The 18,314-nt window shown below is 40.9% G+C and overlaps 1 protein-coding gene across 1 annotated transcript in view; it reads right to left on the reverse strand.

The window, feature by feature from the left end:
- The window catches only part of LOC126284820 (lysosome membrane protein 2-like), a 202,698-nt gene that overhangs the window by 60,778 nt on the left and 123,606 nt on the right, over positions 1–18,314 (reverse strand). The window contains exons 3-4 of the mRNA XM_049984030.1: positions 18,107–18,270; positions 687–831 (exon numbers count right to left, since the gene is read on the reverse strand). Coding sequence (XP_049839987.1) covers positions 687–831; positions 18,107–18,270 — 309 coding nt within the window. The remainder of the gene's footprint in view (positions 1–686; positions 832–18,106; positions 18,271–18,314) is intronic.

Here is an 18,314-nt window from a genome sequence, read left to right on the forward strand (position 1 = left end):
TTCGAACCTGCGACCGTAGCGGTCGCGCGGTTCCAGACTGTAGCGCCTAGAACCGCTCGGCCACACCGGCCGGCAATTTTTAATAACAAAAGTTTTAAACCTCAATATCTCTGAACTACATTTTTCGCAATAAATGTCCCATTTTCTAAAAAAGTACTGATGGTAGAGACATGAAATTATCGCAGCATGCCAAGTGGAAGTTTCAATACATACGGAACTAGAATAATTAAAATATCGAGAGCACTTTTGTTTTTATGTTCATTTAATTACAAAATTCTGTCAAAAAACTGAATTAAAAAAAAACATTCCGCACAACACAATTTATGTAATAATTCTACTTCAGTGTATCTATAAAGGTGCATTCAATAATTATAGAAAATTGTAAGTTGGTGTCTTAAAATGTTTTCAAGATAATGGGTCACAAAATTCTATAATTTAACACTGGCGGCATAGGACATACAATGTCCCCTTAAGCTTTGCATATCAGAGAATTTGTTTTATCAAGAACAAAATATTAATTATTAAAACATTAAATATTAATTATTAAAACATTAAATATTTTTCTATATTCAAAATAAGAAGAAATGGCGGGAGTATAGAAGGAAAGGTAGGATACGTCTGGCTGACAGGACTCACAGAGCACGCCAAACGGACACTCAGTGTTGCCACCTGAATAGGCTACTCACGATGAGGATGATGTTGGGCACGACCGCCTTGTCCAAGTCAGGGTTGCCAACGGACAGCTCCGGCGCGAAATCGAAGCTGCGCTTCTCCTGGTAGCTCACCGTGTTGTCCGGGTGCAGTCGGACGTTGACCCGTTCCAGCTGCATCCTGCCAAACACAAGACACTCACTCGTCTGTGCCGACCAACACAATTTTATCGCATTATCGATAAACCGAGGTCTATTATATCTCCATACGTCATCTCTCATATCTTTTCACAAAACTTCTGTAAAACAATATAGTTTGCAAAGGCCTTGTAAAAATGATTAGACTTCCCGAGGGCGCTGCAGTCGTGGGTTATTTTGACCATTCTGGTGGACGTCATTATGGTGGTAAGAGTCTGTTAAGAAGATGTTTATTGTGATTTTTAACGACACAGAGCGAATATTATGTGTTTATCTGTGCATATGTATAGTATTTGCTAGTCGTAACTGTGCTGTGTATGAATTCTAGAGTAGCCGAATGGTGAAGAGTTATACAGTGTTTAATTGCGCACTTAAATTCTGGAAGAAAACCAGTATTTTCTTTCCCAGGTACGTGAAATGTTTAGATGTTTAATATTGGGGACTTTCTGTCATAGCATTTAACATTTTCTGAAGGGATACATCACTCATTTAACGATCCTTTTTTTGGGTTCCATACCTCAGTCGGTCACTTTGTATTTGTCTGCCTGTTCGTCTGTTAAGACACGCCGGCCGGAGTGGCCGAGCGGTTCTAGGCGCTACAGTCTGGAACCGCGAGACCGCTACGGTCGCCGGTTCGAATCCTGCATCGGGCATGGATGTGTGTGATGTCTTTAGGTTAGTTAGGTTTAAGTAGTTCTAAGTTCTAGGGGACTGATGACCTCAGAAGTTATGTTCCATAGTGCTCAGAGCCATTTTGTTAAGACCCCTTTTGCTTAAGGCACGGCACGGGCAGAGGTAACAAGTTGAAATTTATGTCAAATACTAAGGTTTATGGTTCCTTGGAGGTGAAAAAAACTTAAGCTTCTAAGTCAGTGCCGTCAAGAGATGTGGCCATTTATTTCAAATTTTTTGATACTGGTTAATTCAGCCATCAAAACCTATTCGAACTTGTGTAGCATTTTTTAATTGTAGCCGCTGTCTTTGAGAGTACTGTTGGAAATGAAGCGGAAAGTTTTTCACTTCGTGATGCTATAAAATAGTTCAGACGTCGGTGAGAACACCGCACAGTTGTTAATGCGGTGTATGAGATGGCGACAAAATCATATGATGCCAAATACATTTCACTTCAGACATTTGGAGTACTAAAAAACGAAATGCTACAATTGGCACTCACGTGGCAAATTTCTTGTAGTACTAAGAAAATCAGTTAACAGTGATTGGTTGTCGTTTGTAAATTAAATTGCTGTATTCAACATTATGTTTGTGACATAACTCAAAGGTAGGTGAGTTATAACTAAAGGCGCGTAAATTTAGCACCACAACGGATGACGAGGCGCCTTTCAAATTGCTCGCTGTTCATAGTAGGCCACTTAGGGGAATTTGGGTCCTTGGTTGTTTGATAGTTTTTTCCCTTTGTGAGCTTAGGTCGCTGGCGTAGTAAATGATTTGATTGAATAGACTTCTGCTGTAAACTCTAATTGGAACACCTGGCTGTTAAGGCATGGTGTTCCTGTGTTTGGCAGTGTCAGCATTGGCTAGCAAGCAGGGCCTTGGGTTCACTGACAGAAATTAATGCACAGATAACTAATATACGGTACCTTTTTCGTTTATTTGCTATTGTCAATGCCTTATTTTTGCTTCTAGGTCGTCGATGTTGTTTTTAAAAAGTTATCCACTTGAACTCTAACGAACATAAAGGGAATCTGGACGTGAAATGACTGAAATTTTCGAAAACATTTTTTGTCACCATCTGAAATACAATTTTATCCAGTTTCAAAAAAAATGTATTTTTTATCTACTTTTCAGTTGTTGATTTGGTCTTAAACGCTCTTTGAATAAACGTCTGCAAACCAGCCACGGTCATGCGTCAGGCAAGGAATATCACCATAAACATTTCTTGGCTGCCACAGTCATGGAAACAATAAATCTACTATACAGGGACCTTGCAGACACAAAATTACTTAGCAAATGTCTACATGGCCGTACACGAAACCCTAATGAGAGTTCCAACAGCTGCGCGTGGCAACGAGTGCCAAAAGCAGTGTTTGTTGGATAGACAGTACTCAAAATGGGTGTGATGGATGCTGTCATCTGTTTCAATGCTGGTGTAATCAGCAGGACAAAAGTAATGGACAAATTAGGCATCCAGCCAGAAAATAATATGATAGCTGCTCTGACTGCCATAGATCGTCAGAGACTAGTTGAAGCTGAAAGGGCTGTGGAAGCCACCACTAGAGTCCAGAGTAAGGAAAAGGCTCCTGAAGAAGTCTACAGAGGAAAAAGAAGCAGCTGGCCAGCAAGATTATGCTGCTGGAATGTTCTGAAAGAGGCATACGGTGCGTCAAAAACACTGTGAACATTCTTTTCTCAATTTCTCGAAACTACATTTTTAGATCAATAGGTAGATGTAGCTTCATAATGGTTTTATCCATGTTCACCAAATTTCTCTCAAGAGAAGAAAGGGATAGTATCTTAGTATTATGCCTAATACATCGCAGAAATGATCTATGTTTGTCATTCTGTATATAATTTTAGCGGCATTTTTAGACAAATTAGTAATGTGGTATAATAAGGGTTTTTCTATTTCCTCAGATGTACTCCAAACTACAAAATGAGAGGAATAATGTGTTCCTACGTATGCTGACAGCAGCCTGCGACAGTTTGAATGCTATTAGATTGATGACGGACCAGAAATGGTACCAGAATGGGAACGTGTATTATAAACCATCTATTAGGCAAAATACTGTGATTCTTAAACTATAACAGACATTTACAGCTTGAGTTAATATCATTCATTGTTGGTAAAAAAACCACAACTTCCTCCGCATTGTAGATCAAAAGTAATGTGCACTGAGAGCGAGGTATAAAAATGCAGCCCATTCACGTCCAGGTCCCCTTAAACGACCAGGAATTAATGAGGGCCAGTCAAATGCCAACACAGATAAAAAAAAAGTAAGTAAACTGCTCATAATTCCAAAAGTAATCGCCGTAAGTGCTGATACATTTATCCCACTGTGAGACAAGGCGGCCAATGCCTTCATGGAAAAATGTTTTAGGTTGCCTACGGAAGTATGATTACATCCAGGTGTGCACCTGTTCTTCCAAAGCAAAAAGACAGCCACGAAAGTCTTTCTTCAGGGATGAAAAATGTGGAAATCGCCTGGGGAAAAATCAAGACTGTATGGAGGACGAGTAATGGCTTCCCGGCAAAAAACAGTGTAGCGTAGTCGAAAAAACTTTGTCAAGAAGTGGGCGGGCGTTATCCTGTAACAGACTGATCTGGTCCGTCAACATTCCAGGGTGCTTGGACCTGGCAAAGCGTCACGTCCTGCTATTCTTAAATTGTGGCGCCGTGTTCCACAAAGTCGGTGAGCAAAGGTCCCTTGTAGTGAGAGGAAAAGGTCATCATTAGTTTCCCGCTGTTTCGGCTAAGCTGCAGAAGTTTCGCTGGGAGGCCTTTACATATCCACCGTGCAGTTCCAGTCTGCCCCATGTAATTTCCAAATTTTTAGAAACTTGAAGAAATTTGTGTCGGATGGAGGTGCACACCTGGGTACGATTATGGTTCCTCAGGCAAACGCAAATATTTTTCCATGAAGGCACTGACCGTCTTGTCTCATATCAGCGCACACTCCGCTGCAGAGTGAAAATCTCATTCTGGATACGTAAAGTTGGTTCCATAACCAAGAATTTCAGTTTACACAGAATAAAACTAAACACAACAGTTATTGTTCATTCACAAATGCAGTAGCACAACTCACGACACTTCTTTGTTCTGCACTTCAAACAAACGGCGAGTCATGAAAGCTGACGCCACTGTGATCTGTTGGCCAAACTTAGAACTACGTGAAGCGATGCCAAACGGTATCATTGAAGCATTGGGAAGCTCTAAAAAGCCAGGAATACTTAATGATGCTATTTGGAATCGCAGACGCAGAAAGGGTTAAATAATAGACAGTTTACTTTTTCCATTAGTCTCGTTTTAATTCGACTGCCTATCCAGAGTAGACCGCACAGGCTCAATAATACTGAGATCTGCTGACTGGTGGCCAGGAAATAATTTATCCACGTGCTCACAAAATCGTCCTGGATGACACAGGCAGTGTGGACAGGGCCCTGTCGTTCTCGAACACTTCGACAGAGGAGCACAGACACTGATCTGCCAAAAGGGTCACATAATCCTTCGCAGTAACGTGAGCGTCCATAGAAGTCATGGGGCCCAAGGAACACCACGATATGTCTGCGCAGGCCATCACTGAACCCCTGCCATGTTGCACTTTTGGGAAGCAAACTGTATCAGAAGTTGGAAACTGTATACAACAAGACTCGTTAGACCAAATGACTTTGCCCTTGCTCCACAGTCGAGGTTTTATGTATTCGGCACCACGTTTTACTGTTTCAGGCATTTGGGTCACTGATAAGTGGTTTTAGAATTCCAGGACGCCCAACAATTCGCAACTTACGGAGCTCCTTTCGTGTTGTTTTGGTGCGAGTGCGACGTTCAGTTCTGCAGTGACTTTTACAGCTGTCGCCCTCTTATTTTTCATCACAGTCCTCTTCAATAACAGTCAGTTACGATCACTCAACGCACAACTTCGTCCGCATTTTGACTTACTGGATGACGTTCTGGCGCTTTCCCTGCATGCGGTGCACACTATCTGTTCAAAAGTATCCGGAGACCCCAAAAACATAGTTTTTCGTATTAGGTGCATTGTGCTGCCATCTACTGCCCGGTACTCCATATCAGCGACATCAGTAGTCATTAGACATGGTGAGAGAGCAGAACGGGGCGCTCTGCGGAACTCACGGTCTTTGAACGTGGTCAGGTGATTGGGTGTCACTTGTGTCATACGTCTGTACGCGAGATTTCCACACTCCTAAACCTTTCTTGGTCCACTGTTTCCGATGGGATAGTGAAGTGAAAACGTGAAGGGACACTTAAAGCACAAAAGTGTACAGGCCTACCTTGTCTGTTGACTGAGAGAGACCGCCGACTGTTGAAGAGGGTCGTAATGTGAAATAGGCAGACATATATCCAGACCATCACACAGGAATTCCCAACTGCATCAGTATACACTGCAAATACTATGACAGTTAGGCGGGAGGTGAGAAAACTTGAATTTCATGGTCGACAGGCTGCTGATAAGCCACACATCACACCGGTAAGTGCCAAACGACGCCTCGCTTGGTGTAAAGAGCGTAAACATTGGACGATTGAAACGTTGTGTGGAGTGACGAATCATGGTACACAATGTGGGGATCCGATGGGATGGTGTGGGTATGGTGAATGCCCGGTGAACGTCGTCTGACAGTGTGTGTAGTGCCTACAGTAAAATTCGGAGGCGGTGGTGTTATGGTGTGATCGTGTTTTTCATGGAGGGGGCTTGCACCCCTTGTTGGTTTGCGTGGCACTATTACAGCACAGACCAACAATGATGTTTTAAGCATCTTCCTGCTTCCCACTGTCGAAGAAAAATTCGGGGATGGCGATTGCATCTTTCAATACGATCGAACACCTGTTTATAATGCACAGCCTGTGGTGTAGTGCCTTCACGACAATAACATCCCTGTTATGGACTGACCTGCACAGAGTTCTGACCTGAATCCAATAGAACACCTTTAGGATGTTTTGGAATGCCGACTTCGTGCCAGGCCTCACCGACCGACATTGATACCTCTCCTCAGTGGAGCACTCCGTGGAGAATGGGCTGCCATTCCCCAAGAAACCTTCCAGCACCTGATTGAACGTATGCCTGCGAGAGTGGAAACTGTCATCAAGGCTAAGGGTGGGCCAAGAACATATTGAATTCTAGCATTGCCGATGGAGGGCGCCACGAACGTCTAAAGTCCTTACCGATGGAGGGCGCCGCGAACTTGTAAAGCCAGTTGTTCGGATACTTTTGATCACATAATTTATTACATTTATTTCTATTTAGAGCCAACTGTCAAACTTTTTACCAGATACTGAGTAACTAAAGGTCTCTTTGCATTTCGTAACAAATTTCTACAGCTTTCTGTTCCCTGTCCGCAACTGCCAACACTTATCACCAGGTCATATGAACACGACTTGTACTATTGCAGTACCGTGAAGTACGCCAGAAGCTACCTTCGCTTTTGATCATGTCTCCTATTAGATCAAAATAATGGTTCTTCGCTCGAACTGCGTATCTGTTGGGATAATCCGTATGCACGTATTTTGTTTACAACGTGATCGCACAGAACTGAATTACAAGTTTTACGGGAGTCAAGAGACACGGCATTAACTTCAGCTCTTTTATCTACTATTTTACTGTGTTTGTCGTCTTTTGAAATTCAAATTTTAGAAACGATATTAAACCTTTCCTAACAGAACACCTCTTGAGTCTGAACTAGGATACATGATAATTAGAAGCATTCATCTGGTTGGTCTTCATCTCCTAACAAAAATGACAAAAAATGCGAAATAAAGGCATTGAAAATGTGTGCTGTGGGAATAATGCGTTCCTAATGTCTTAACAAGAATACTCATAAAGAAAGTATTGATCGTCATAAATGTATATCTGCATCGACATGTAAGTTACATGATTACTCCACACATAATATTCCACTGACTGGGCAGAGGGTTCAGGAACCAATTGCAGATTATGTCTCAAGCGTTCCACTTTTGAATAAAGCGTTGGAAAAATCAACACATAACACGTTTGTTAGTGTTGCCCTCTTCCACAGCAACCGTTGCAATGAATTACTATTAACTCTTCCGTCTTAGACTTACTATAATTAAAGAATATTTTTTTTACTAGACGCATTTAGCTTTTATTCGTAACGCATATTCTGTGGTCATTGGTATTTTTGCGTCTTGTTTACATATTCTGCAAACCATTGCTTTTTCGTTTTTTAGCAGAGGCTAAAGTCGAAAATTGGTTGCACATTCACTTTTGGCAATTTTTCGCCCTTTTAAACCCAGTATTTAGTTTCACTTCACTTTTGTAGAAATTCAGAAGAGAAACAGTATGTTAGTTCTACGGGTTTCGCACTCAGCACAGTGGCATACTAAAAGTAGTACATAAATTTTGTTGTTTGTGTAGCAATAACAAGAAAAATATAACTGAAAAAGACATCTTTGTTAACACATAGTATAAACTGAAGCTGTCTCTCAGATTTTCTCGGCATTGTTGATTAATGGTAAGCTTCTGGCTGTTCTGCCGAGCTGTTGTTTCCATTTTCTGCACTGTAGGCCCAGCCATCGTCTTCAGGTGCTGCGAGTTTTGCTTTTCTGTGTACTCGCAGTGTGGACTCCAACCAGACTGTTGGTTGGTTGGTCGGAGAGCAGGCAGAGATTACACATAACAGCAAAACTCGCAGAACACACCCAAGTGTGTTAGCAAGTCTTTTCTGGAGGTGTACGTCTAGAGTATAGCCTTGTGCAAAAGTGAAACGTGGCCGATTGGCAGTTCTGACGAAAAGAAGACAGAAGTTTTCGAAATGTGATACTACAGAGGAATGCTGAAGATTAGATTGGTAGGTCGAACAACAAATGAGGAGGTACTGAATCGAATGAGGGACGTAGGAAATTTATGGCACTTCTTCACTAAAGAAAACAGCCTGAACTGGCATTGATTAATGGAAAAAAACATGAAAAAGTGTGAGGGGTGGAGAGTAAAAACTGTAGAAGAAGATCGAAGTTTGAATTCTGTAAGCGGGTTCAAATAACTGTAGGTTGTCGTAGTTATAAACAGATGAGGAGACTGCTTTGTTTTGAAAATCAGCCTTATGCAAACACAATTAACTAATTAATTAATTTTTTATTTTTATATTTACGCAGACATGTTTCGAAACCTATGTGTCATCTTCTGTGAGTGAAAAAAAAAAGTTCAAATGGCTCTGAGCACTATGGGACTTAACATCTTAGGTCATCAGTCCCTTAGTACTTAGTACTTAGAACTACTAACCTAAGGACATCACACACATCCATGTCCGAGGCAGGATTCGAACCTGTGACCGTAGCGGTCGCGTGGTTCCAGACTTAAGCGCCTAGAACAGCTCGGCCACACAGGCCGGCTTCTGTGGGTAAATTTTTATTTCTGCAAAGTACAATTCCAAATTTAAAATAATTAAGCATATCATCTGTAAACTAGGTTGCAGATAACACGCTGTCAAAAAAAAAAAAAAAAAAAAAAAAAAAGAACGACGAAAAAGGGCACAAAAACCGATATATAAGAAGGCAGTTCATTTAGAGATGAGCATCTAAACAAAACAAAGTGCACATATTGTAATTCTTAGGCGTGGAATATATGTTATTACAAATTTGGTATTGAACTCTACAGAAATAAAAATTGAGCCACAGAAGATGACAAACAGGTGTCGAATCATGTCTGGGTAAATATTAAAATAAATTGTGTTCACAAAAGGCTGATTTTCAAAACAACCCAATTTGAAATCGCAAACACGAAAAAACATCAAGAGGAGCTTCAAACCTTAGTAAAATGAGATGAGATTTTCACTGGACAGAGTAGTGTGGAGCGCTGCATCAAACCAATCTTTGTACGAAGACCACAAGAAGAACGATGTAGAAATTGTTTTCGTTAGTTATTAGAGTACTGGCGGGTGATGGTTTTGCCTTTCTTTCCTGACTGTTGCCGACAACGCAATTCCTGTTCAATCGACAGACGGATAACCGGTGTAAGTTTTACCGGTCGTCCTTTTAGAGTTTCATATATGAAGCAGTAAAAACGGAACCCTTAAAGGATTATTTTGTTGTCCATCCGCTTGCCTGTTCGACCGCTAACACCCCTTTTTATCAGAAACGGGTAGAGGTATTAAGTTGAAATTTATTTCACACACTAACCTCTACGGTAGCTTATTGGTGTGAAAAATTAAAGCTTCTAAGTAAATGAATTCAAAAGATACGGTCATTTATGTCATATATTTAGATAATCGCAGAGTCGCCCATCAAAACTGTAGGGTATTCTCTGTTGACCTAGAAAAATCCGCCAGAAAAATGTATACAATACTTGTCAGGCTCTGTCGAGATATCGGCATTGTCGTTGGATTTGAGTTTAGAGTGTGTTGTAGCATGGTCTTTGGCTCAACAGATGTTAATACTTAAATCTCGATATTGAGAAGACAAGATGGCTGGAGCACGCTTGACATTCGAGCAACGAAAATGTATTGTGAAGCGGTTTTTGAAGTTTGATAATGCCGTTGAAGTGCAACGTCAGTGGAGGCGCGAGTTTTAAACAGAACCGCAACCAACCTAACAATTAAACGCATCATTGACAAGTTTGAATTGCATGGGACAACTTGTGATATTCACAGAGGAAGATCAGGAAGACAACGTACAGCTGAAGTCGTGCTTCGTGGGCTCTCGTGTTGGAAACGCTTTTTAAATATCCACAGAAGTCTGCTACGCAATGTGCACTTGAAGTAGGGGTTAGCAGTACAAGTGTACGAAGAATTCTGAAAACTGCAAAGTGGAAAGTTTACGTTGCACAATTACTGCAAGCGATTAGTGACGATCCTGATGGCCGAATGCAATTTTGCGAATGGTTTCAGAAAATGGTAACTGATGACGAACAATTTGTGACGAAGGTAGTGTGGAGTGACGAGGCACAATTTAAACTTAATGGAACCGTGAATCGGCATTACAGTGTGTACTGGGCACCGTAAAATCCGCATGTTTATGTGGATAAAGTGGTCGAGCTACCAGGAGTTCATTTGTGGTGTGAACTATTATGTAGGTTCCAATGGCTCTGAGCACTACGGGACTCAGTCCCCTAGAACTTAGCACTGCTTAAACCTAACTAACCTCAGGACATCACACAACACTCAGTCATTACGAGGCAGAGAAAATCCCTGACCCCAGCGGGAATCGAACCCGGGCGTGGGAAGCGAGAACGCTACCGCACGACCACGAGCTGCTTAGTAAAACCTTGTTTCTTTGATGCTACTGTCACTGGAGAAGTGTACCGGGAAATGTTACGCACATCAATTCTGCCAGGTATACCTGCGCTTTATGGAGCAGATTAATAGATGTTCTACCACCAGGACGGGGCACCATTACACTGCCACCATCCTTTCCTGGATGACAATTTTCTGGGGCATTGGATTGGACGAAGAGGGCCCATTGAGTTCCCTCCACGGTCACCAGATCTAACATCTATGGAGTTTTACTGATGGGGAACTGTGAAAGATAACAACTATCGACGTAAGCCACGCACGCTGGAGGAACTTCGTCAGGAGATTACAGCGACATGTGCAGCGATGTCCACTGTAACATTGACTGATGATGTTGCGGCGACCGCTCGTAGTTCTGTTATGTGTAAGGCCGCCAACGGTGAACATTTTGAACATTTAAAGTAATCACGTGCTAAACTGGAGCTTGTGCAACATGTGTGATCAATTACTAAATGTAAAATAAACACATAAGTAATACTTTTCGTTCCTTAAAGTGGTGTATATTTTTCTGGCGGACTCTGTAGGCCAAGAAATAAGGTTTCACAGTACACGTAAAGTAAAAAATAGTAAAATAGTTAATTTCTAATTATATCATATAAAAATATTATTTTGCCATTTCTCGACCGTTTGTCTTTCTGTCTGTCCGTCGGTTAAGACCCTTTAACTCAGTAACGAATGGACGTATCAAGTTAAAATTTGTGTCAAATCGAGAGGGTGCAAAGAAGGGCAGCTCGTTTTGTATTATCGCGTTATAGGGGAGAGAGTGTGGCAAATATGATACACGAGTTGGGATGGAAGTCATTACAGCATAGACGTTTTTCGTCGCGGCGAGAGCTTTTTACGAAATTTCAGTCACCAACTTTCTCTTCCGAATGCGAAAATATTTTGTTGAGCCCAACCTACATAGGTAGGAATGATCATCAAAATAAAATAAGAGAAATCAGAGCTCGAACAGAAAGGTTTAGGTGTTCGTTTTTCCCGCTCGCTGTTCGGGAGTGGAATAGTAGAGAGATAGTATGATTGTGGTTCGATGAACCCTCTGCCAAGCACTTAAATGTGAATTGCAGAGTAGTCATGTAGATGTAGATGTAGATGTAGAAATACTACCGTCAAAGGTCTCTTGGCGGAGTAAAACATTCAAGCTCCTAAGTCAATTCATTCAAAATATACAGCAAAGTGTTAAAGATTTTGATCCTAGCAAACTCACTCAGCGAAACATAAAGACGAACTGTGGATACACATGTCGAGCCTGCTCATCTAGCGGTAAAGTGCATGCCTAGAAACTGCGAAGTCGGGTGATCGAATCTCATTCGGATTACGGATTTTTCAGTCTTTGTTTTCACGTAGCTGTCGCCTCTCATCTTTTTGAGGAGTCACCAAAAACAAACACGTGGTTCGGATTCCCTGTATCTTTCCTTTTCCCGGTTGGGTAATTGGGGGTAGGTACGGGACACGCATGTCGTCGAAGTGGCATTCAATAGAAAGACATGCAGCCGGCAATTCGGCCAGATGAAATTATTATTACTATTATAAGGAGGGTATAAGAAAAGCAAAACGAGGATAATAGAATGTAGTCGAATTAAATCGGGTGATGCTGAGGGAATTAGATTAGGAAATGAGACACTTAAAGTAATAAAGGAGTTTTGCTATTTGGGGAGCAAAATAATTGATGATGGTCGAAGTAGAGAGGATATAAAATGTAGACTGTAAATGGCAAGGAAAGCGTTTCTAAAGAAGAGAAATTTGTTAACATCGAGTATTGATTTAAGTGTCAGGAAGTCGTTTCTGAAAGTATTTGTATGGAAGTGAAACATGGACGATAAATAGTTTAGACAAGAAGAGAATAGGAGCTTTCGAAATGTGGTGCTACAGAAGAATGCTGAAGATTAGATGGGTAGATCACATAATTAATGAGGACGTATTGAATAGAATTGGGGAGAAGAGGAGTTTGTGGCACAACTTGACTAGAAGAAGGGATCGGTTGGTAGGACATATTCTGAGGCATCAAGGGATCACCAACTTGGTACTGGAGGGCAGCGTGGAGGGTAAAAATCGTAGAGAGAGACCAAGAGATGAATACACTAAGCAGATTCAGAAGACTGTACGCCGCAGTAGGCACTGGGAGATGATGAAGCTTGCACAGGATAGAGTAGCATGGAGAGCTGCATCAAACCAGTTTCAGGACTGAAGACCCCAAAAACATTATTTTTATTATTGTTGAACAGTCCTACTCGCACTTGTCCGGTTCTTTTTAGACTCTCTTTTTTCCTGTGAGTGTCACACCTTGTCAGAGATAGTTGTTGTTAACAGTGAATGCAGATTCATCTCAACTAGTTTCCGAGCGAACAATGCGTTCAAAGAACAAGTGTAGTGGGGTACCTCGCGAAAGAGCATTGCTTACACTAAGATAGGACTGTTGATATTTTTAAAAATATCGGTTATCTGATATATTTATATTTAAAAAGTATCATTATTGGTCCTCTTTATATCGAAGAAGTGTATCGATATATCGACGGAAAAAGTATTGACATAAAAGTGTCGGCTATACGTTGTAAATATACGGACGGTTTTAGAGCAGTATCTTTAAGTACTGATTTACTGTTAGATGTTCTGTACACCAACATGCTAGCAGCCGGCTCCTCTCCCTTAGAGCATGTTCACGCTTGGCGATAACCACTTTGCCAACAATGGTAATTGCAAGTAAGTGGCACAGTTAAAGGTATCGGATGGGTCCGTCGTTCGGTTTCGTCACATAGCGGATTTGTCAGGAACACTTCATGTCACTTTCCTGTGTTTTCTTTTTTTCTTTTTCATTGCTGCCGACGCCAGCGATCTAGCGGCTGTAGTGTAAAAGTTTCGCGGTGGAGTTAAACGTTGCAGTTTCTGTTGTTAGCACCGAGTGCCTACTACATCAGTATTTCCCCTCACACGTCTCGGCCCACCGCAAAGATCAGTCTTGTCATTTAGAATTTTATTCACCATTCCAGAAAGTTGTTTTTCGAAGAAAGCCGATGTGAAGAAATGGCACACTAGTTGCGTTAAAAATTGGTTTTGAATGCAGCTGGTGTGCTACATCTTTACATCGGAAATCTTGTTATTGCATTCACACCGACAGCCCCCAAAGCTATCGGACTACTTGTTTGTGCTACTTACACGTGACGAAAGCTGAAAAAGTAGTAAGAATCCTTCATAAAGTAAAATTACGTTCTACTACAATTAGAAAAGATCAATTCAAATATTTACCAAAAATTGTGAAAAAAAATCAATATAAAGAAATATATGGGCACTCGATATTTCTATTTCGATATCGATATATCAGAAGGAAATATATCGCCGATATATGTCGATATTATTTTGGAAAATAACATGGATATATCTATATTTTATGAAGATACCTGCATCGAAACCAGAGGCTGCAAGTCTTCAACGTGATAAACAACGGGGAAACTGACCAGCAGCTGGCTGCAGGCGTGTGGTGTGGTCCCACGCGTGACAATTTTGCCTCTTCAAATGATTTAAGGCTTCAAGTGCAACAATGTCCCTATAAGGTCTCTACGCTCAGTGTGGGGAGGGTGTAGTTGTGGCTGTGGGAGGTTCTGGCATATTTTGGTGGTGCTTTTTTGTTTCATAACCAGGCGCTGCTCTTTCTTCTCCTTCGTTACGATGAGTATGCTACAAGGCTGCATGGATACGTTCCAGACTGATGAGTTCAGAGGCTTCGTAATGCACCTCGACTGTTATGGAGGGAATAATTTTTTTGTGCGTTGTGGCTGTGTAGTTGTAGTTCTCGGACTTCCCCAGAATTTTGTCTCTTACGCATCTTCATACGTTTTCTTCAGCGCACGAGCAAGCGTGACGATACCGCATGCACTTTATTCTCGCACTCGGACACGAGTATGGACTTCACTGACGGGGTTTCAGTTCGCCGCCGAAAGAAACTGCAGCGTTGGAGTCGCTGTGATGAAACTCTCTTCCTTGATAAGGAGGCGCACGAAAGTCGCTTACTTAGGTCAGCCAACATCTGGAAGCATGTCATCGCATGCGTCAACGTGAATACCAGCAGGCAGCCATCGTGGCGCAAAACACAGGGACTGTCCTCTTGGCGCTGACGTCATTACTCAGCTGACCGCGTATCACAACTCGCTGGCGCCATCCATGCTTTAACCAGTGATAAGTGGAATGTTCAACCTCTGCCTCTGTGAAATAATTTATTCCTCACACTACTAGTGGCGGAAGGATGTAGTTCGGTCACAATGGCTTGGTGTGATCTCTCAGGTTTAAGTGACGTGATTGACGTACGTCGTGCTTTCGGGTGTACAGCCAATTGGTTGATTCCACGACGATCGACCACATCATGTTATTATTATCGATACTGGTTGGTTGGACTCAGAGCAGTTTATGGACTGTTGTTAGTGCTGCGCCGCTGTTTATTGCCGAGTTCGAGATCCAGCTCCTGCCACACTCTTTGATGTTCATTTGTTCTGCAAATCCCACACTGTTATTCCGTGATAGACAAGGCACGACAAGGAAACATAGTGTGCTCCTGGATAAACTGTCATCTACGTACAACGTGTTCCCCTACCAAAACATTTTTCTTCCTTTTTAGAATCTTAAGCATGGCTGCAGCAGCAGGCACCAGTTGCGGAAGTAGCAGTCAAAAGCTCCGGACCTAGGTTTCAAGTCATATAAATATGCCTTGTTCAGAAGTCTTGCAGGTGCATTTTTATCTGTTACTGGCCACACACTCCACATCTAATATGCAGTTGCATATTTATCTGTTCCTGGTCACACCCGCCGCATCTAATAGGTGTATTATTTTTTGTACGACAAAAGTAGACGGCTGTTTTTTACTATTGTCAGTTTTATTTATGACTATGCCTATTGGCAGCACATCATGATCAGCATGTAGAATGTGATAAGACTTCTGAAGAAGTACATTTTATATGGGTTGAAACTTAGTTTAAGAGCTTTTGACTTCTACCTTCCGCAAGTGGTGGCTGTTTTTATTACATATATTTTCTTCTTTACCTGTAACAAACGACTTCTGCTGTGTTACATGGCTCAAAATGAATACATCTGAAAGTCTGATGGTATCATAGTCGCCAAGCACTTCTGGCCTACTTTACTGTAAACTTCTTTGAGTAAAACGAAAGGCTATTAAATTACCTAGCGTCTTCTGCCGTATATATTTACAAAAACACCAAAAATTGTTCCATGTTCCAGTGTCTCATTGTTTTCCCTTCAAATAGCTAATTAATCTGCTTCTGATAAATACAAATAAAATGAACACAACTGAAGATCTGGAGATACAGTGCCATAGTTCGCCTACGACAACTCAAACGCCTTTCAGTGTTTATCATGCAGTATACTCAAGCATTTGTTTTCTTTAAAACTTCAAATAACATTTTAAATGTAATGCAGAGATAAATGAGAATAAAATTCTAAATTCAGACAGTTACTTTTAAACGTTCACGTCTACATCGAAATTCTCTTTGAAAAAGTCGCATATTTCAGTGGATAGTTCCTTATATGTTCAAGCTGGTGACGTTGTGCAGTCAAGTGTATGAAAAAATCTTCGTTACATTTTTCTTTTGTTAATATTTAGAAAACCGTCTGTCCCATTAACCAGTTAAGGGGATTTCTTTTAGCGTTTGGGAATGGCACTTCACCAGAATTGCGTAATTTACCTGGAGTGATAGCGTTGGCTGTAGTTCTTAGTACGTTTGCTACTTTAGGTCCAATATAGCACCGTACTTCTTTCGTATTGTCGCAGATAATTGTGTGTTCACTGTGTCGGATTTAAGTTGTCCCAGTTCAGCAAGTAATTTTAATGCATTAGGAACTTAATCATTGTGAATCATACAATACAACGACAGGATAATGAGGTAACGCAATGACTAGCGAATTCTCCGTTCCACCACCGGCCACTCAGAGACAGTCTAAATAATATAAAGTTGTAACCTTCTCTGGCAGCACGCATCCAAAGTGAAAGTTAAAAGAACATTTCGAAGTATAATGCTCATTGTAATATATAATTCATATGTATTTCTGTTAATTGAATGTCAAAAGGACACTTAATTTTGTGAGTAAAAAGATAATTATGAATTTTGCTATTATAAATGATCATTCAAAGAGTCTGAAACGCTATCTGTGGCGGAGGATGTGAAAACCGCCACAGAAGAAATGATATGTAATTAAATATGACAAAGACTGTAGAAGAATTAGTTAAGATGTAAAAAGGCAATATATTGTAATAGAATCCCTTGTCTTCTGCACGGACTAAATGGGAGATGAACCTGTGACGTTGTATTAGGCTCTTAGGTAGTCTTCATTTGTCGTAAGTCGATGATCGACACCATTTGTAGCTGGGATTGTAAAAGGTGTGTAAAGATTGTAATTGTTTCTGTTAAAATATATTTACCTAGTAAAATCTGTTTGTCATAATTACTGCAAAGTTCGCTCCGGACATTAGCCATTTTATTTAAGAAATTTCAGCATTTTATTGGATATCGCTGGCGGTGCGGAGCTGCGCCGCGAGCGAGCAGTCTGCAGCAGCGGCAGATTTAAATATACGATCGCTACAACGACCACATCCTAAAAACGGTACAGGTGAAGGAAAATAATAGTGTTTCTTTTCACAGCATTCCAGACGCAGAATAAAAAGAGATAGTAGATTTTATCTTCTGCATTCACAGGTGGATACAAGCTGCAGCTATTGTAAATTTTCGTTCAAAAAAAGTGATAAATTCTGAACGTATCATAAAGTGTATTTAAAAGTGGATAATTTTCATGAGAGCTCAACAATATATATATATATATATATATATATATATATATATATATATATATATATATATATATATATAAGCTTCAAAGAGAGTCAGGGTATATCCAGTTAAACAAAAAGCCACTCCACTGCAACGTCAAAATGTTTGCCAAGTTAGATGGACAATAATACTTTCATTCTTGCACAAACAGCTTTAGTACTTGAATAAAAGTAAAACTTGAATCATTATTTTTGAATAATCAAAGAAATTCATTTTTATTAATCTGCATCAGAATATTTCATACATAAAGTAACAATCACAGATGAAAAATTTATTGCAACCTCTCATTTCTCATGTCCATCCATGTATATGTTAAGTTCAATCTCAACGGTTTCCCAGTCAAATTAAACGCAAAAAGTAAAGAACGTTTAAAACCAGACAGTCAATTCCCGAGTAATTAAAACTGACAGAGTCGCATTAAAAAGTTTACTGAAGAGAAACGAGTCTCCCTTAGGCCACACACGGAAATGTGTCAGACTGGCGTGGTAACCGCCTCACCTGTAAGTGTAGGGCCCGACCTCGTTGACGCGCGGCCGCAAGTCCTTGCCCTCATACAGCTGCTGGGGGTTGCTGTAATTTAAGACGTAGATCTTCATGAGTGGCTGCACAGGCGGCTTCTGCCACCACATGAACGCCTGCGTGTTGTTTTCCAGCACCACGCTCTGTAACAGTGCGTACCACACACAAAGATTTAATCGTGAGTAAT

The sequence above is a fragment of the Schistocerca gregaria genome, chromosome 8 (assembly GCF_023897955.1).
Source record: "Schistocerca gregaria isolate iqSchGreg1 chromosome 8, iqSchGreg1.2, whole genome shotgun sequence".
NCBI classification, from domain to species: Eukaryota; Metazoa; Arthropoda; class Insecta; order Orthoptera; family Acrididae; genus Schistocerca; species Schistocerca gregaria.